Source organism: Scleropages formosus, chromosome 8, assembly GCF_900964775.1.
Source record: "Scleropages formosus chromosome 8, fSclFor1.1, whole genome shotgun sequence".
NCBI classification, from domain to species: Eukaryota; Metazoa; Chordata; class Actinopteri; order Osteoglossiformes; family Osteoglossidae; genus Scleropages; species Scleropages formosus.
In genome coordinates this window covers 23,415,884-23,436,787 of record NC_041813.1, presented here as the reverse complement: position 1 = coordinate 23,436,787, position 20,904 = coordinate 23,415,884, and the positions used below count along the sequence as shown (strand labels likewise).

Below are 20,904 nucleotides of genomic sequence, written 5' to 3'. Positions count from 1 at the left end.
TGATGAGATGAGTTCGTTTGGAAGTTAGACGTTTAAGGCACATTATTGTTTATCCAGTTTGAAGAGTGTGAGCCTGCGTTCCAATTCCTATATTTTCTGACCGGCGTCTACATGCTAGCAGTGCTGTAAAACACTTACGTTCACGCCAGCAAAATTCCGGGTTCTGACGACAAACCATATTGTTTCTTGAAAAAAAATGTGCATGCATGGTGAATTAATTAAATATTCGTGAAAATCTAGCCATTCACTACTCCTCGAATGAAAATATAATAATTAAAATAATCCAAGAGGTAAACTCGCGCTTCTGTAGCGCGCCATGGATTGTGGGGATTGTAGGCGGAAGTTCAAACTTGTTCGAGACATGGACGCCTACCCGGCGAGGGCGGTATGCTGCCTCTGTCTTTTTAGAACTACATATTATTAACAGGTTTATTTGGATTTTTTAAGGCAACTTTCTCTTTTACTTGTCTATTAGGAGTAGGCAGCGACACCAGCCACTTTGTTAATCCGTTTGAAACGTCTGTAAAGTGAGATAAGATCAGCTTCTAGAGAGCAGAGGCTGATCGGAGGTTTATTAATTAATTCATAGCTTCAGTCTGCATATTCGTGAGGAATTTATAGGTTGTGTCAGTGCGCTCGGGAGCTGTTAACTCGCGCAACTCGAGTCAAACTGCGCAGGCGCCAAATCAGAGGCGCGCCTGAGTTCCACTGGAGACCTCAATTCTGACTGTACATCGTGCTTGAAAAGGCGCGATATACCTTCAGTCGGTAGCCCATAACAGTTTATCGTTGCATATTTCTTCTTAGGTGGTATTCTAAAAAGTCTGGAACAGTTTCAGGTGTGCTGGATGACTGCTTTCATTACTCAAACGGGTGAAACATGGGTGGGACGGGTCCAGTCGTGTTCATTTTTACGCGCCACAGAATGCTGAGAGAAATACTATTATTTGAATTTGTGTTTTACACTGAGCATTCTTCTCTTTTAATACCATCCTAAAAACAAGGATGTGGTACTAATAATATACAACACAAGTAGATAACTCAATATTGGAATTATCAACTGGGAACTGTGGTGGAGAGAAAAGCAGAAAAGAAATGTGGGTGGGATTCTTCTGGAACAAAACACTAATAATATGTCTGTCAGACAGAAATATTGTTTGTGAAAGGTAAGGTAGGTATCCAGACCCAAGGTTTCTGAGGTGGCTGAGGTATGAAGTTTTTGTCTTCCAGCCACTGACCTTGTACAGTAAAACAGACAGCAGCAGCAGTGACAGATTTTCAGAAGAGAATAAACAATAACTGGAATACTTTACTCTGAAGTCTTTGATTTGCAGGCTTTTTAAAATATGAATTTTCCTTTAACTGACCCCAGACATAACTTACAATGCTTTATCATCTGCTTTTACCCATTTAAACTGCATGGTTTTCTTGTACCAAGTTCTTAAATACTCTGAGCAAGGTGACAGGAGGTGGGATTTGAAACGACAAGCTTCGGATTGCAAGGTAAATTAAGGGACACTTGTAAGGAGGTTAGTACTATGCTGTCCTCTTTCTGTTACAGAGTTGGGACACCAGCACCCATCTGTGAAAAGGCATGGCTGTTCTGAAGCTCCGCTTGAACATCCTGGAGAAGATGTGGACCTTCAAGTCTTACCAGGTTGTACTGCTGCTTGGCGCTGCGTTGGCTGTGGTCGCCTTCTACTACTTTGGCTCGGAGAGGGAGAACTTCTCCAGCACCACAAAGCGCATCAAGCAGTCACAGGCCAGCCACAATTCAAACAGAAATGACGCTAGCCCGCCCCTGCATGCCAGCCCGGAGCATCCCGAGGCAGACGGCTCCAAAGACGAGGAGCAGGAGACCCAGAGGAGGAGTGCCAGCAGTGGGCCTCAGGGAGCTGAGCACTACCACATGCTCATGATGTTCACCAAGGTGAACAAAAACAGGGGCCTCCAGGAGAAATTCCAAGTAGCTATGAGGTCCATGGTAAAACATGGGAGCTTCTTTGACAGAGAGGTGCTTGTTTTCCACTTCGTGAGCGATGATGCTAGTCGAAGGCTTGCAGAGAAGATGCTTCCAGAACTGCTCACTGGTGCTTCTTTCCACTATGAGGTAAGACCAGAGAGAAAGCCACACAACAATCTCATCCTGGCATTCAAATTTATGATTTATACATAGATTTATTGAATACTTAATCTGATTTTACCCATTCATACAACAGGATAATTTTTACTGTGTCAGTTCAGCGCAAGTACCTGGATCAAGGGGACTACAGTGGGGGTGTGATCCACGCCTGTGCTGTGGAAATCTAAAGACGGTGGCTTTAACCAACACACGACCTGCCACCTGCCCCTTTAATAATATGTAATTATATAACACAAATTAATAGATGCACAGTAATAGATTAATTTGAAATTGGGTTGCAAGTGGTTCACCAGGTTGGCAGAACCTTTCAGAGACTGTAGTATAAAATGAATCAACTCACTGATTCCACTATTTTTCCCCACTGCTACAGTCCATATCTGTGGTTCTCGGTAAGGTAATAACTTGTTTTTTTTGTCTTTTGTGTAAAGAAAACATATCAGATTTGTTTCCAACTGCAACGACCTGTTTTTTTTTAATCGTGAATCTGCTTCAAAAACTAAGAAAGTATTGGATACAAAGATGTTTAAATATCACAATATGTAGATAACCTGAAAATGTGAACCATACCAAGTTCAGTACAGGCCAGTACAGTACAGGCCAGTACAATTGCTTCCACATGGTGGCGCTCTTGGCTTTAGAAAACGTATACCCATTTCCTGTGGTTTAAGAGTGCTAATGTGTGATTTTTAAAGATGCATCAGCCGCAGGAAAATATTTGGCCACACCTTCCGATTGTTCTCTGACTTTGGTCAGGAGCTGGAGTGTTCACATCAGTTATGAAATGAAGATTAATCTTAAGCAGCCTTTCTAGTTTCAGCAACAAGTTTCTCAAACATGTTGGAAACCTCTTGAGGTTTTCTGTCCGTAGCTGTTTATAAGAAGGTAAAGGATTTTCTGTGCCAAATGAGTGTGCAGTATTTTTCTGCTCAACATTTATCCATGTCTGTTGTCTTTATGGAATTTTTTTTGATGAGTCGGCAGTGATGTACTTAAAAAAAAAAAAAAAACTAAAAGGTTGAGTGATCTCAAAAACCAAACTTCAGTATTAACAGTAACTGCTTGTCCAGTGGACAGTCTATCCCACAGTCCCAGAAGCACAGTGCGTGATCCACACTACACCCTGGACAGGACACTGGTCTATCACAGGACAGTCACACACTAATTTTTTTTTCACATATATATGCACAATATGGGCAATTTAGAGTTACCAGATCACGTGAAACACACCTTTGGCTGGTGGGGAGAAACCAGAACCCCAAGAGGAAATCTGCCTTTGAAAACCAGCTTGTAAACTATGAGGCACTAGTATAACCTGCTGTGCCACCTTGCCACCCAAAACTGAATGACCATCCTTTATGCAATGACAATGTTCCCTAATTTTCTTTCTTAGACTTCAACGTATGGCAGTAACCACATGGCTAGTGAAGTGTGTCACCATGACACTCTTGATTTTGACCCAAGGGCTGCCTTAAGGGAGTCTTATAGTGTGCCCTGGGTTGGTGGCTGCCTTGCTCAGCTCAGAAAGGAGCGACAGCCATAGATTAACCTATAATCTCTCCCCCCTAGGCAGGCCCAGCTCTCCCAGAGAGACAGGAGCAGTGGAGCATAATGAGGGCTGGCTGTGGCATTCAGTCTCCTAATCCTCTTCTCATTACCTCAACCATGTGGTGCACAAGCACTTAGGTTAATGTGGTTTTAGAGCACACTCTGGACCCATGGCAGCATGGTTTTTGCTGTACGCTCGTAGAATGAACAACAGTGAATCAGAAGTGCCTTGCTTTGTCCACTTTAATGGTTTATATAGTTAACATTTTCTGAATGTTAAGTACTTTTCAAAGGGGTACTTAAAAAATGTGAAATTGCAGTCTGTTGGTCATTAGTCCAGATCCATAATCGTTATGCCCTCAAGCTGATAATTGACTGTTGGGCATGAGGACCATTTTCATATAGGCGGTTTTGCAACGTCTCTGTCCTCTCAGCTGTAGGGGTTATCTGTTCTTAAATGCTGTAGGGCATCTGGAAACTTGAGTATCTCTAACATAGTAATGCTAGTGAAGGGACCAAAAGTGGAAAAATGACCTTTGGTTCACCGTAAAAGCTTGCAGAAAGTGGAAAATATATTGAAAAGAAAGAGTTCTTTCATCCTGCTGTTGAAAGACTTGAGCAGGCTTTTTTTTGTCACTCCTTTCAGTCTCATTTTGCATTGTTTGAGAGTTAAAATCAAGCCATCCATATGTCTGTTTTGCTGCCATTAAGTAAATGTGAAACATATTTTACGATTGTAACAGTGGAGTAAAAATCATATCTTTTATTGCAAGAAATATTTACACCACAGTTTCCAGGAGCCAGCACATTGCTTTGAAAAAATTAATGTTGCAATGTTTCCTGTTATTGAAACATGAATCTTTATTTTTATGGAGGGGTGGGGTGACAGTGTTAAAGTCTGGCTTAAAAAAATTTCCTTATTTTCAGGCAGTATATGTAAACACGTAAATACTTGATCTACGCAACAAAAAATGATGTGTAACTGATTTGAAATGAACATGTAATTGACATTTCAGGGTTGCATCAGATATATTAAACATTGCTTCAGTGATCTGAAGTGTACTTATACTGTATATTTTCAGTGTTTATTGCTGGTGGCACTTTGTAATTTTTTGCAAGATAGTTGTCCTTTATCAACGAGGGTAAAGGATACTTTGTGAGATCATAATTCACAGAAGAGGGGGTGTATACCTCCACGATTTATATCTGTTGCAGTGTGTCTTTCATAGATAAAAATTCCATGATTTGGGCAGCGGAACATATGGGAGGTGACCGGTGATAATTTTACAGTTGGATGGTGAGAACTGCAGACCCCTCCAGATGGTTACAGTCAGCCTGGCCTGACTGCAGTCTCTTTCCTCTAATCACACAGACTGTCACATGGTCGCCTTAAATGGAAACATAAATATGGCCCATGGTATAATTACCAAGTATGGTGCATCTCCTGTACGTTAAATTTATTTCTTGTATTAGTGCGGTTTAGCAAAAAAAATGCTGAACCAAAAGTATTTTCTTTGCAGTATTGCTAAAATTAAGCTTACAGTTGAAAGGCATGTTAGGCAGTGGTTTGTGATTGTTGACTTGTTCATAAATGCCAGAATTTTTCATATAAACAGGTGTCTGAGACCACAGATGATGGAATAGCGAGGAGGAGTTTTCAGAGGCGGAGCTCAGGGTTTGGGTGTGATCTGCACGTGGGCAACGGCCAGTCGATCTACTTCTCAGCAAGATGTTCAACATATGCATGTATGGGGGATGCAGCTACTCTCATGGTTAAGGAATCGATTAAAGAATCTGAATGACAGTATAACAGAGGGGAGAAACTGCCGTTCTAACTTCCACTCGGTACAGAACCTCTGATAATGTGTAGGTAAGCATGTGTTTCAGAGCAGCTTGTAATGCAAACATGCACAGATGGAAGGCAGTACAGATTGCTCATCGTGCTTGGATAAGGTAGAACCCTTAACGTGCAGAAGCGTAAAACCCACTTTACCCTGTCAGATTTTTCACGTTTAGTCAGGATAAGGAGTCCTTGTTGTTTATGAGCCTCCCCCATTCTGGAGCCAATATCAGGAAGCAAACTCATGAAAACTCACTCACCCTGGCTCTTCAGCACTGGTTCCCATGTACCCCTGTATATGCTTGTCGTCTTTATTGCAGACTATCTCTTAATTGATTATAGTTTAATAGGCTTTTGATTGAATGCACGGCACATGCATTTAGATGTATTTATTATCTCATGCTTTTCTCGAAAGCAGTTTACATCCGTCAAGCTACTTAGGCTGATTTACCCATTTATACAGCTCAGTAGTTTTTATGGTACCAGCCTGGGTCCTTAGAGTATAAGGCTGCAGCTCTAACCCTAACCCGTTGTAGATTTGAATAATGTTTAAGTGAATATGTTGGGAGGGGGTGCGGTGGCGCAGTGGGTTGGACCGCAGTCCTGCTGTCCGGTGGGTCTGGGGTTCAAGTCCCACTTGGGGTGCCTTGCGGCGGACTGGCGTCCCGTCCTGGGTGTGTCCCCTTCCCCCTCTGGCCTTACGCCCTGTGTTGCCGGGTAGGCTCCGGTTCCCCGTGGCCCCGTAGGGGACAAGCGGTTCTGAAAATGTGTGTGTGTGAATATGTTGGCTGAGGGCTCTTTTTGGTGTTTGATGAAATTTTTTTGAAGATGAATAAGATCAGTTTGTCTGTCTGCATTGCATTGTTTCAGCTGAATGGTTGTTAGAGCCATTATGTATTTCTCAATTAAATTAAGACCTTTATTAATCCAGATGAGGTTTAATCCTAATCTGTTTCAGGAAAATACCAAATCAATCAAGCACTGAAATGGTGCACCTTCAGCAGTTCTTTAACACATTCAGTTTATAGATCATATTCCATTTATGAATGTGTTTAATTTTAATATGCAGCAAGGACCAGCATGGGGGGGGGGGGTGTGTGAGCACAAGGAGATCCTTTTGCTTTTATTTAACCGAATATACAGAGATTTATCGCTTTTCTCTGGAAAAAGTGAACTGCTTCCTCTGTTTACAGAAGGTAATATATTTCATAGGATACGCGGCTTCCTAATTTAATAATGTGCCAGGTATTATTTTTTGAGTTATTTACATGCCAGAGACTTTATCCCTTTTCTGTAAATTTTGTATTGCATGTGAAATTTCAGGAATTTTTACTTTGGTTAGGCTTGATGTTAACTACAGACACGTGCAAATAGATTTCATCTGCTATATTCTGTATCAATGTCTTAGGTTGTCTTACCTGAGCTGACCTTGATCTGTTGCGAGCTGTTTCTGCAGATGTTGAGACCATACGCATGTGTTATACAGATGCTGCGTGGAGCTGAATGACCATATCCATGAAGCTCAGAAGAGGCCAGTTAATGTTGGCAGTATGTGTCTTGGTCCAACTGTTTTATTGGACTTTATTAACATTCAGGCACCTTTCTTTACACGTTTATCGTGTTCACTTAACAATATTGGGCATTATCTTCAGCTGCCCTAGAAAAATAGTGGTGCTGCTGGAAAACTCACGTGGCATAGTTCAAAAAAATGTGCTTGACAGTATTTTTTCCTAAACAAATCAGATTAACTGGTAATGTTTGATTACTGTATTGTGTTGTTGTCTTGTACTAATCTTCTGAATGAAGCACATTATTTGATTGGGACTGTAGTTTGTCCTGCAGATTCCGTGACGCACTGCACTGACAGATAATCCAGCCATCATATGAGAGGGCTGCGGTTGGTACTGGTTTAATAGAAGTATTGAAGTCGATGGCCCGAGTATAGCAGAGCGCACTAGTTTATCTCCTAACATCTGTGATGTTGACTGAACTGCTTTTGAGAGGGGTGAGGAGTACAGATCATATGAGAGCAGTCAATTTTGGTCTTACAGCAGTTGGAGAACTGTCAGAATCTGGTCTAGTCCGGTTTCAGCAAACCAGTTTGTTCCTTTCAGCTGTTCTTGGGCTCCCTGTCGCTCTGGGGGACGTCTGGCTAGTGTGACCCTCTGCCAAGCGCCCACATTGCCGGGGGGCCTTTGCTCGGCATGGATTCACTTCTGCACTGGAGCTGCTGTGTCCAAATTCACTCTTCTCAGGCTGTTTACCAGATGTGCTGCTGCTTTGGACATTTTGACCTTTGGAGAAAGTCGTGAGAAAATTATTTCCCTCCCTGTCCAGTATTACTCCATTGTTTATGGTGTTTTATAACGGGTGAAGGAGTGCTCCTTTGGCAAAGTGGAATTCTCTTTTTAAATTTTTCTTTAAAAATTCCCTCTAGAGACTTACACTTAGTGAGGCTATGTATATATGTGCTGTTCTGATTTCTTTCAAAAAAAAATAAAAAATTTGAATGTCTAGCATAAAGCTTTTTCAAATAGGGCAGCAGGTAGGATAGTGGGTAGTCACCAATGTTGGGTTCAAAAGATATAGGTTTGAAACTTCATTTCTTGCTGTTCTACCCTGGAGGACTTGAGGTACTCTGAACTTTTACACTGAAAAATTACCCTTTTGTATAAATGGGGAAAATCGTTGTAAGTTACTTTGGAGAGACGTGTCAGCTAAATAAATAAAGGTATTTTGATCCATGTAAAAAATACTGAATGCTCCTGTTTACATGATTAGTGGGCAGTGATATGTCGTAACTTACTTCTTTGTTAGTGTAGAATCCTGGGCTGCCTAGAGAGTTCCCATTGTGGAGATGTCCCAGCATCCTTTGTGTCAAGCATTTCAAGGCCATTCCTGGAGAAGTGATTAAGAGGAATTTGTGACATTTTCTGAGCTCCTGCCTTTCTGCTCTTGCAGGTGGTGTTCCACGATGTGGCCCTTCTGACCGAGAAGCTCTTCCCCATTGTCGAGGCCATGCAGAAACACTTTAGTGCTGGATCTGGGGCCTACTACAGCGATGCCATTTTCTTCCTGTCTGTGGCCATGCACCGCATCATGTCTTCAGGTGAGCTCCGCCATTGTTAAATGGGGTACAGGTATTTTTTGGCACTTTAAATACCACTTCTTTGTAGATACAGTAAGAGTTCTGATAGCTATTTATAGACTCGCACTCATTCACACATAGTGCACCATGGGGCACAATGGGTAAACAACTAGACTTAAGGCCCAGAACTTGTCTGGGTCAGGTCCTGATCACAATTCCCTCAGGGCTTTGCTGTTGGATATTTGAAAAGGTGCATGATGTGAATTGCTTCATTCAAAATACCCAACTGTTGTCAACATGTTAAAGAAGCTAATTTTTAGACGGATTTTGCTTGAAGCATTTGTTAAGCAACTTCAGTCTACTAACAAAAATAAATATGAAAACATACGATGATGTACTACTTTCTGTATTCAGCCAGGTCACATAAAGTAACTACAGGGCTGGCGGTAGCCGAATCGGATGTAGGTCAGACACGTGGCACAATGCCGTCCCTCCGGGGGGTATCGAATTGTCCTGTTATGAGCTCAAACTCCTTCCTCCCACACACCCCTGTTCATTCAGCCAGCGGGACTTTGTGTCCTGCATTGGTCAAGTTCTTGTTGGTTTATACATTTTGTACTCTTTTAATAGTACATTTCAAACTTTTTAAATTGAATGAAAACAAAATGTCAGAACTTTAAAAAAAAATGCACTTTGGTAAAATCACTGCACATTATTTTTCTTTGAAATTTTAGTTTGCAGTTTTTGGCATTATGAAGACTATACTGCACACTCAGTTTTACATGAAATATACATGAAATCTCTGATCTGTCCTAGTTACATGATATTCTTGCTGAAAGCTGCTTCAGTTGCATTGTCTGTACTGAGAGAGCTTTTCGTTTTGTTTTCTAGAGTCTTAAGCTCACATTGAGTTGATTAAATTCCTTTCATACGAAAAATACCATTAGTAAAGATATTTCATTTAAATAAAATGAAATGTTGTAGATTTTATTTGTGAGCTGATTTTTGTTGGATTCAGCTTCCCAATCACTATAATGCATTTAAATTATGATACTTAACTGTTCCTAAATGTCAAAAACAGTGTTTCAAGTGCAGATCCCTGAAGCTGCCCCCCCACCACAAACTCTGTAAATGAAAAATCCTTATGTTTTGTGCCATGAAAGTTAGTTTGTGCTGTTCTGTTGTAAAAATTATAACTGTCAGTTTCAGGTTATAAAGTTACTCACCCCCCCCAAACAGCAGCGAGGCAGAGAAACTCATTTATAGCCTTTTTTGAGAAAAGTTTACGAGAGCAGTATGTGGAAGATACTCTCCCATTTTTGAAGTGCTAATTATACATCATTTCCAGTCAACATGAATACAAAAACTCTTAAATCCCTACTAAGAAAATTGTTTTTTTTTATTGCAGCTGGGTACTAAATAGAATAACTATTTATACAAATATAACCTTTATACATTAGTGCTGAAATACATACACCGATCAGCCAAAACATTAAAACCGCTGACAGGTGAAGTGAATAACATTGATTATCTCATTACAATGGCACGTGTCAAGGGGTGAGCTATATTAGGCAGCAAGTGAACAGTCAGTTTTTGAATTTGATGTGTTAGACATAGGAAAAATGGGCAAACGTAAGGATCTGAGCGACTCTGACAAGGGCCAAATTGCGATGGCTAGACGACTGGGTTGGAGCATCTCCAAAATAGCAGGTCTTGTGGGGAGTTCCTGGTATGCAGTGGCTAATGCCTACCAAAAGTAGTCCAAGGAAGGACAACCGGTGAACCGGTGACAGGGTCATGGGCGCCCAAGGCTCAATGATGTGCGTGTGGAGCGAAGGATGGCCCTTCTTGTCCAGTTCCACAGAAGAGATACTGTGGCATAAATTGCTGAAAACCTTAATGCTGGCCGTGACAGAAAGGTTTCAGAACACACAGTGCATCGCAGCTGGCTGTGTATGGTGCTGCATAGCCGTAGACTGGTCAGAATGCCCATGCTGACCCTGTCCGCTGCCAAAAATGCCTACGATGGGCACGTGAGCGTCAGAAATGGACCATGGAGTGATGGAAGAAGGTGGCCTGGTCTGATGAATCACGTTTTCTTTTAGATCACGTAGATGGCTAGGTGCATGTGCATCGTGTACCTGGAGAAGAGGTGGCAGCAGGATGCAGTAGGAAAAAGCCAAGCCGGCGGAGGCAGTGTGATGACCTGGACAATGTTTTGCTGGGAAACCTTGGGTCCTGGCATTCATGTGGATGTTACTTTGACATGTACCGTCTACCTAAAGATTGTTGCAGACCACGTACACCCCTTCATGGGAATGGTATTCCCTGATGGCAGTAACCTCTTTGAGCAGGGTAATATGCCCTGCCACACTGCAAAAATTGTTCAGGAATGGTTTGAGGAACACGACAAAGAGTTCAAGGTGTTGACTTGGCCTTCAGATTCCCCAAATCTCAATCCGATCGATCATCTGTGGGATGTGCTGGAAAAAACAAGTCCGATCCATGGAGACCCCACTTTGCAACTAACAGGACTTAAAGGATCTGCTGCTAATGTCTTGCTGCCATATACGCCAGGGCACCTTCGCAGGTCTTGGAGTCCATGCCTCGATGGGTCAGAGCTGTTTTGGCGGCATGAAGGGGACCTACAGAATATTAGGCAGGTGGTTTTAATGTTTTGGCTAATTGGTGTATAGTTGTGTGTGTGTGTGTGTGTGTGTGTGTGTGTGTGTGTGTGTGTGTGTGTGTGTGAGTGTTTGGGTCAGCACTGGCAATGTTTTTCCTTGCTCCACGTGGGTGAAAGAATCACATCCAGGATCTCACTACAGAGTCTGCCTCTTCCTGTGAGTCATCAGGACTAGGGTTTTCAAGGCCTGCTGAGCCATGTGTTACTCCTGGCCACAGTCTAGGCAAACAGCTTGCCTCTTTGCTACCTTAATAACTGCTGAAATGGGAACACTTCCTATTCACAGAGACATGATACACGTGTAGTGTTGAAAAGTCAACCGAAAAAATCCAATACAGTTCTGCTTTTTTCGCTATGCACTGTCGAGTTTTCAGGCATTGTGTGGATCACTTTGAATCGCACTGTACATGCATCTCGGTATGGTTTATTTTTACAGCACATGGTTTATGTTGAGCTGCACGCAATGGCTGGGTCCCATCTGCGAGTCAGTCCTATTGTTCTTAGTTAAGCAGATTAGTTGAGTTCATCTGTTTTTTTGTCTGGTCTGCTTTGGTAAAGTCGCCAAGGTCACTTTTTACCACCATTATGAATGCCCCACTTGATTGAGGTGTCTATTGGATTAAAATAAGAAGTAGGGTTTTTTTTAAACTCACAAACAAACTTAAAGTGCATGACTTCTCACTGTAGGCCAGTTTATTTATTTCAAGTGGAGTCTAGTTATTAGGGGTCAACAGCTGCTAAATAAGTGTAAAGAACAACAGAATGAATTTGTAGATTATTAATGTAACTGCATCTGTTTGTTTGTTCCTGCTGCTATTTCTGCTTCTGCTCATTTTACTTATTGTCATAGACAAGCAACGGTACGTTGTTGCTGGCAGTGCTTGCATATATATATCTGTTTGTTGTACCAGTCTTGATCGGTCTCTGTTTTTAACATTTCTCTGCAGACCTGAAGTGCATCTTGCAGCTCGATTTGGACCTACAGTTCAGGAGTAACATCAGGGACCTGTTTCAGGAGTTTGACAGTTTTCCGTCCGGCGCCGTGATCGGGATTGTCAGAGAGATGCAGCCTGTGTACAGGTACATTTGACACATACCAGCTGGCAGGACCTCAGTTCACAGATGAGCTGTTAAATGACATAAATACGAGAGTTTGAAATTGTATGGTTTTAGATGCCAAGTCCTGGGTTATACTGGTGTACCAGCAATGCTTATTGCACCTTTTAACACTTGCTCACAAGCCCTCGAAGTTTCTGTATCAGGGACCTTTTATTTCAGAGGAGAAAAATATTAATTAGCTTTCGTATTTAGGATAGAAACAGTGGCACTTGTCTGTTATTTCTGGTCACGATTTTCTGAGAAAGCAGAGTGCTACCATGAGAGATGTGTTTTGCTGTCCTTTCTCTCCTCTAAAGTGGATGTGGACAACACTTACATTGGATCAGTGTGTCCCATTGGCCTGGTTGGCAGTGGCAGTGGGGGTGGGGTGCTGATGATTCTGTTTGTACCACACAGTTTTGAGTGAGCAACTCAGGAAACTGCTCTGTGAGACATTTCATTTCCTGAAGGTCACAGTGTTTTGGCTGCAAAAACAGGATGCCCTGCGTCGCCTCTATGCTTCAGTCTGTTGGCAGCCTGTCCTCCTCCGGGACTCCGGGCGCAAAAAAAAGTGAGAATGCTGCGGCTACATATGGAAAGAGGCGTGCAAGCACATCTTTGGAAGGAGCTAGTTTTTAGAGTCCAATGAAAGAGAAAGGAATGGTTTCATTTACATGCCTTGCATTATTTATTGATTTGAAGGCTTTTTTTTTTTTTTTTTTTTTTTAAAGGAACTTGCAGTGTTAAGCAACTTTACTCATTTATACAGCAGAGAAAAATTTCCTGTATGAATTTTGAATACTTTGGTCAAGGGTATTATAGCAGGAGGTGGGGGGTTCAAACCTGGGTTCTGGTGGTAGACAGCAGCTGTAACTGTACACCACCTCCTGCTTGGGCACAAGGTTTGTTTGCTTTGTGAAGACTTCCAGAAGGTAGATGCAACAAAGATACATTCCTTTAGTACACTTGTGACTCACTGAGTATCAACTGAGCTTCTTTGTCGGTTCATTGATAGTGGCCTTTTTCTTGTGACCGCTAGATGGGGATAGAGATGGATGTTATTGTAAGTAGTGCTTTGCAAGAACCGGAATACACTGTTGACTCTGAAGTTCTGTTCCAAAACATTCAGAAGTGAAAGCTTATAGGTAGGCAGGGAGCCCACGAGTTGTGGATTGTCACACCGTGTGAGTTTGTGTTTGAGTAGATCTGGTTCTCAAGCTCAGCAATGAATATTTTGTACTCTGTGTGCCTCTAGCTGGTAACGATGGAGATGCTTGACCAACAGAAATTTACATTTATTCATGTAGCTGATACTTTTCTCCAAAGCAACTTACAATGTTAAGCTACTCACAATTATTTACCCATTTATTCGGCTGAGTAATTTTACTTGTGTATTGTAGGGCAAGTACTTTTGGTCAAGAATACTATAGCTGGAGGTGGGATTCAAACCTGCAGCCTTTTGGGCCTAAAGGTAGTAGCTCTAACTGCTACGCTACCAGATTCTACTTAAGAATTTATCAAATTAAAAAGGCCAACTATCAGAATTGTATGTTTTCAAATGTAAAATAGTTGTTGTAACTACCAGATATTTACATGTAGTAAACATGTAGGACATGTTGGAAACATTTTATTTTAGTGTTCAGTTTTGTACGTGTAATGTATTTGAATTTCATTTTATTTATTTTTTTTTATTTTTTTTTAAATAAAACTATTCACTGCCCTGAACAGTGAGAGTCACACACACAGAGCAGCTTCCACTTATCAGTGTTCATGATTACTTTCTAAGTATATATCTGTTAATATTGGAATGGCTCTCGCTTTTACCTTCATGTGCTTCATGAGTTTTGTCACGAGTGACCAACAAAAACTGTTTACCAAGTTGTAGTTTTTAGGTACGATCAGATAGAAGCTTGTGAAGGTGCTTCTGTTGCGGGGCAAATTTGTGATGGGCTCGTGTGCAGAGTGCATGAGATCCCAGAGTCTGAGGTAGGTCAGGCCTTCTGAGAAATAAGTTCATCCTGTCCCTTGCTCATATTTGGAGGATATGAGATAATTAGAACCAGACACCAAGTTTCTGCTTCCTGGCTGGAATGCATCTTGGTACAGCCCAGTGGGGATTGCTAGCATAAACTGTCCCAAGGTCTCTCCTCTGGATATTCAAATTTAAATTGTATGTGTGTCTCTCTGTGTGTGTTTTCACACCCCAGAAATTGCAGTCTTTCCTCAACCAGGTTTGCTTTAGCCATTCCGCTGACACTTGTACATTATAACCTAAAAGTCTTGACCCCAGGGATAGCTGCTGGAGAATTGTTATTACTATTTTGTCTTTTGGACCTTTCAATTTGATATCGATGACACCTTTTTTTGATTAGTTTAAAATCTGTTAATGCCTTCCACAAAGGATGTATACAGGATTTTCAACAGCTCAAACGTGTGACACAGTGCAGGATGTTCAAGTTCTTCATTATTATTTATTAATAAATGCTGCATTATGCTTTGCTGCATGATCATTTCATGTACATGCACAAAAATGATTTTTAAAGAAAATGCTTTGCATACACATGCACAAAAAATCTCTCTCCATTTGTTTTGCAAGTAAACAGAACTGGGTTAGAACAATATGGAGAAAGAATTGATACTGCTAAATGCATAATGGTACTCAAACTCGAAGGCAAAAGGTTACTCTCTTTTGCAGGGTGGTCATGAAGCCCTATGTAAGAAAATCCAAAAACATGACCTAATCTTCCAGAGCTCATTCAGCTTGCACTGCAGGTTGAGTATTTAACTTTTATATTGACCGCATATTTCAAGTCAATCACGTATTTGTGAAGGTAGCCTACAGGGTGGATCAGTAGGGACAGATGAAGCTTCTTATTGAAGGTCTTGCATCGAAGTACCCAGAGTGGCCTCACAGGAGAGAAATGCTTTTTCTAAATGATTTTAATAAAGAGCATTTTATACACAGACAATTCTAGTATTAATTTAGATCTTTGGGTAACTGTACTCTTGTGAAGGGGAGCAGAAGAAAGGTGTTAGATGGCTTCACTTGTCCATTATTGGTCAAGTTCCATCATGGAGTCACAGTGCTTCCAAGATCAGCCTTTATTCTTCTGCCAAAAATATTTCATCCCTCCTCCATGCAAAAATGAATACAATTTTGGCTTTCATTCTCACAGACAGTGTAACCAGGGAAATATACTGACTGCAGCATTTTATTTTGCTGCGTGACGTACTGTTTCGTACAAACCACATGCACGTATTAGTTAGAGCAGGAAAATTTTGTCTTGCACAGGGACTGCAAACCATCACCTGTCAGGTTGTTTCTGGCTGACACCAAGTAAGAAAGTGCCTGACATTCCAGGGATACAATCTTTGGAGATGCGATGAACCTTCTAAAAAGTGGCACACCATTAGCGTTGCTCATGTCTGCAGTCACCTGTATAACAGCAGATCCCCACTCTGTGATTCCGTATGAATTATTTTATGTTGACATTCTTTTCGGGTTGTTCACTTATGCATGGTGAGGACAGATTATCAAGTGGAAAAAGTGAGTTTTGGAGGGTCTGAAAAGGAAGAAGCAGGAGACAAAAGGCTTAGAAATGAAAGTGAAAATAAGCATGGCATGAAAATGAAATTATTGTTCGTATGAATTTTTTTTGTTCAGTTAATCTGAAGTTATTGTTCTGCCATCATAAGTAAGGAAATCAGTAAGTATGTATCATTCAGTAAAACTTGATTTTGGCATTTGCCACAAGCAAGTATAATAGAAAATACTGTATATTTTCTCTTCACTTAGGAGAAATTACTTTTTTCCAATTGCTTCCCCTTCCACTGCTTGGAGGGAGTGAAGCGTTCGCATCCAGCCATGCAGATGGTGCTGCCTTTGAATTGGATCTGCTTGGAGGTGCCGAGAAGGACATGTGGTGCTCGCCACCTGTTGTTGACACACACTGTCCACAATTTTGTGTCCAAAAAGCTCCGTGAGTTAATGTCCCGGGTGGGGTGAGGGTGCCATCAGGGCGAGGAAGATCCCGGGAGAAAATGTTCCAGGGCATCTGCGGCCAGGTGGCATCAGAGCAGTGCATCCTAGCAGGTGGCCACATAGTTGTTGCGCTGCAGCCGTGATGCAGAGGGGCATCTCGCAGAGGAGCAGTTCGGTCTCCATCTACCAATGTATCTGCCAGAGGCTTTGGCAGTGCCACAGTTGGAATAGATGTGCTGATTTTGCTGGAAGCTATTTGCAGGAACTGAATTTGCACATCAGATTGGAAAAGTGTTGAAAAAGCATTAAAGCGTGTGATTGGCCGAGAGCAGTCCAGAGGTGTGGATTGCAGTTCAAATTTTCTTCACTTTTTTACATGGCCATCTGCCATCCCATGAATTCTACATCAAGTACCATATGTGTTTAAAAGCTTTATAATTTTGCTTTTTTTTTACTGCTACTATTTTATTTTAAATGTACTTTCTACTGCTTATCCAGTGCTTCTGTCTAAAGCCAGTAACAAATGCATCCCTTCCTGAAACCTGGTATTTATGTGTTTGTGAGTTGCAGTGAATGTAGAACACATCCATATACCCTGGGGAGGTGACATTCTTTAAGTTTTCCAAATAACTTTGAACTTGATTAACAGTATAATGAATTGCCCTAGATCGGCACAGTATTGCAAGAACCCAACGGACAGGTACCGCTGCTACTGAAAGTTTTAAAACTGCGCATCCTTGTCTCTTATAGTTACGACTTTTGGTAGCATGCTTACAGAACTTTAAGCTGCTCACGACTATTTTGTCTCGTAACACTTTTGTCTCTAGCACAGTGGTAAATGAATAGTGAATAATTCTCAGCATTAATCCATTCTATCTAAAAGTCATTCTGTTACGGTCATTAGAGTTTAGGTTCTGTTTTTAAAAAAAAAAGGTAAAGGTTGGATGGCCTGCTTTGGTCATCATTTGACTCTGTAGATATTTAGCTGGAACTGACCTGCAATTTATTCCTGGAAAGGAAAAGTAATCTATTCATGCCTGGCTGGCTGCTTATTTATTGACGAATCACTGCTTTTCAATTTTGCTGTTTTGCAACCGCACCCAAAAGCACATTTCCCAGCTAAGGAAAGAACTAAAAGAATGTAAACATAGGAATGTGTGGCTTTTCTCTAAGGCCTTTAAGAATTTTTCTTAATTTTTGCACTTGACTCACGTGTGTCACAAAGGTGAATTAACATTTATTCATTTAGTTTATTAAACTAGGTTTTCATTATTTTTATTATTGCAGTAATTCTTCAAAATGTAGTGATACAGCTTGCATGTGAAAACAATGTGAAATATGGTAGCAAACAATTCACATCAAAATGATACTTTCTCGCTGTTGCCACCGTGACCCTAGAAGGACAAGCGGGCAAGAAAATGGATGAATGGATGGATGATACATTCTTCTTGTTCAGGGGAAATGGAGTTAATGTGTCCCCTCCCAGTGGTACATGTCCGGAAAGACTCCAGTTTGAGCCGGCCAGGACAGGATTTTTCTGACATCCCCGTACCACTTTAACTGACTCCTGTCAGTCCAGAGGAGTAGTAACTGTGCTGACATGCTCACTGAACTCCTCCGCCAGTGTCCGAGAGTGAGCCCAGTGATCTTCCAGAACAACCTCCTTTGGGCCACTTGTATCTGTAGTCTTGTTCTTTCAGTCAGTCCTCTAAGCTCGTGACCATAACTGAGAATGGAGATGTAGATTTGTCCATAGGCTCAGCTCCTGCTTCACCACCACTGATCGGCACAGTGCGCAAAGAACTGTTCGCACTGCACTGATCCATCTTCAGTCTCCCGCCCCATTTTATCATCACTTATGAGCAAGACTCCCCCCCTCCTCACCTGGAGAAAGCAACCCACTCTGTTCTGGGAGAGGACCATGACCTCAGACTTGGAGGTGATGGTTTTCATACCAGCCACTTCACATTTGGTGGTGGTGAACCACTCCAGTGCACATCAGAGGTCACAGTAAGATGAGGATGAAAGGACAACATTAACATTATCAACAGACAACTTTATCTGAAGTTTTTACAGAACATCTGTGGAAAAAGTAAAGGATACATCTGTGTTTGACTTTGACTTGGTTTTAACAGTGACTTTGGTGTTAGAAGGCATTAGTTATGAACAGATTTCTAGTCCCAGTTGTGTTTGTAAGGTGAGGAGCCATTGTACAGTAATGTGCAGTTACAGGGGCTCACGGAGGACACCCTCACACACAGCTGAGCAGAGGTCATGACTAGTCTTTCTGCAGCTTCTGTCAAATTGTGAAATGTAATGGAAAGTAGGACGCATGATTACCCTTAGCACACTTTTTCTTTAAGGTGGTTCTTTAGGGCAGCGGAAAGAAACGCAGGAGTGTGCTGATGTTGCGTGGAGCGTCTGCGAGGATGCTGCGGCTTCCGTGGAATGCAAAATTAAGGAGGTTTGATCTGGGAGGCTTCAGAAGGCAGTCAGATGTGGTGCTTTTCTCCAGTCCAGGGAGTTCCAGCTGTGTTGGAATCGACAGCAGGAAAGGGCATTGATCTGTTAGAATGTGTGTGCTCCAGAGTGCTTCATCTCCAGCACCCTCACCGTGGTACTTGGAAGTCAGCGTGGGACTGGGATAACACAAAAACCAGATAACGTCTGCCAAGAAACAAAGCAGAAAAAATTAGAAGCTTAAACAAGATAACCTCTTCAGGAAGCAGAGAAGGAAAATTAGCAAAACCCATAGACTAGAGGCACAAACTTAAGAAGACAAATTTTTGTTGAAGGTTATATGCCACTGTATTTCACTTCATGTGAGAGTATGAAAGATGGAACCTTACAGACACTGGCATTTCAAAAGTTACAACAGGAACATTTATCATATGTTGCTTATCGCTTCTGAGTGTAGGTCAGGTATGGTCAGGAACCTTTTTAGATACAGGCTCATGTTTGCTACCACACCTGGGCATGTGATTATAAAGCACTTCCCAGACAGTTTTCAGGAAAGAATTAGGACCTTTAATGGGGGGTAAACTCTCTGTGGTGTGTATATATAATGTATAGTGCTGCGTGGAAGTATGTGAACCTCACGTGACGTAATAGGTTTGTAATGACCGGTTCCATGTGTGGGTAGAGGTAAAGACTGACTGTAAGGTAATGACTGTAAATCCATCATTACTTCATTCTGTGTTTATATGGTTTAGATTTTACAAGTTTATTTTAATACTTTATAGATGAATAATGGGGTTCACATACTTTCTAGCAACACTGTAGAGTATATATTTGTACCAGGGTCTTGTAGAGAGATTTTGTTTTCTCCTGTGTGGTACTACCTTGGTGAGGTGTATTAACCCTTGTGACCCCTCTTTATTTATACCTGTTGGATGCTAACTTTGTCAAAAGCCTAAATGGGAATATTTGAAATTAAATTTACTGGAAAAAAAATAGGAGGAGATTTAGGCTGAGCGAGCCTGCTATCCTTTCTTGTAACCTTGGAGCACAAAGGGATGACTTCAGGTCCCTAAAGAGTCTCTTTTTTTTTTTTTTTTTTTTTAAATCTGAAGAGGAGCTTCTTGCTGTTGCCTTGAGAACGGAGAAACGAAAATGTGTGGTGAATAGTGTGGAATGGTAGGCTTGTGTTTGGCATATTATTTCCGCTTTCAATGTGCACTTGTGTTGCAGGCACACGTTTTGGCAATACCGCAAGGAGAACCCCAAGTCAAAAGTGGGTGACCCTCCTCCAGATGGCAAGCCTGGCTTCAACAGCGGGGTCATGCTTCTACACCTAGAGGCCATGCGCCACTCTGCGCTCTACAACCAGCTTCTGGAGCCAAAGCGAGTGGCTGAGCTGGCGGAACAGTATCACTTCCGAGGCCACTTAGGCGACCAGGACTTCTTCACCATGATCGGCATGGAGCACCCGGACCTGTTTCATCCGCTCTCCTGTGGCTGGAATCGACAGCTGTGCACCTGGTGGAGGGAGCATGGCTACGGCGACATCTTTGAGTCTTACTACCGCTGCGAAGACACAGTACACATCTACCACGGCAACTGCAACACTCCCATCCCTGATGACTGAAGATGACTCCTAAGGTGTTTATTGGTCCTCTCTAAATCTGTGTGACAGCTGCAATATTCCCATCTTGACCATCTTGATTTCTGGGATCCTCATCAGCCCCCAACTACAGAGCTTGGGGGGAGGGGGTTCTCTTGCACTCTCTTCAAGCATTTTCACCTTTTTTTAAAAAAATTTTTTAATGTCTCTACTATGGATTCACAGCATTATGAATGGGTAAATTTGCAGAAATCAGATGAGGAGGAAGAAAATAACCTAAGCTTGTGTTGTAGAACAAATGCAACACATATGGGGAACAGAGAATGTGCTGAACAGAACTGAATTGTAATGTGATATTTCCTGTAAGATGACAGCAAATCATCTTTCGTCCTGATGCTTTGAGACCGTCCACAGTGGTGACAATACACAGTTTTCTGAAGAGCCTTTTGAAAAGCTATT

General features: G+C 41.8%; 1 protein-coding gene across 2 annotated transcripts; it reads left to right on the top strand.

Annotated features, from left to right (window-relative positions):
* Positions 1–356: 356 nt before the first annotated feature.
* Positions 357–20,531, top strand: xxylt1 (xyloside xylosyltransferase 1). Of its 2 annotated transcripts, none has more exons than XM_018756967.2 (5): positions 357–385; positions 1,562–2,110; positions 8,490–8,637; positions 12,250–12,382; positions 20,073–20,531. In XM_018756967.2, the coding sequence occupies exons 2-5, from the start codon at positions 1,595–1,597 to the stop codon at positions 20,467–20,469; spliced, it is 1,194 nt and encodes a 397-aa protein (XP_018612483.1). In that variant the 5' UTR covers positions 357–385; positions 1,562–1,594; the 3' UTR covers positions 20,470–20,531. The 2 variants fall into 2 exon arrangements, with proteins under 2 accessions (XP_018612483.1, XP_018612485.1); XM_018756969.2 differs by lacking the exon at positions 357–385 and adding an exon at positions 723–839.
* Positions 20,532–20,904: the final 373 nt, after the last annotated feature.

Coding starts and splice junctions, on each gene's coding strand:
- xxylt1 (XM_018756967.2), top strand. CDS start 1,595: ATGGCTGTTCTGAAGCTCCGCTTGAACATCCTGGAGAAGATGTGGACC. Junction 8,638..12,249: donor GCACCGCATCATGTCTTCAG/GTGAGCTCCGCC, acceptor ATTTCTCTGCAG/ACCTGAAGTGCATCTTGCAG. Junction 12,383..20,072: donor GAGATGCAGCCTGTGTACAG/GTACATTTGACA, acceptor CTTGTGTTGCAG/GCACACGTTTTGGCAATACC.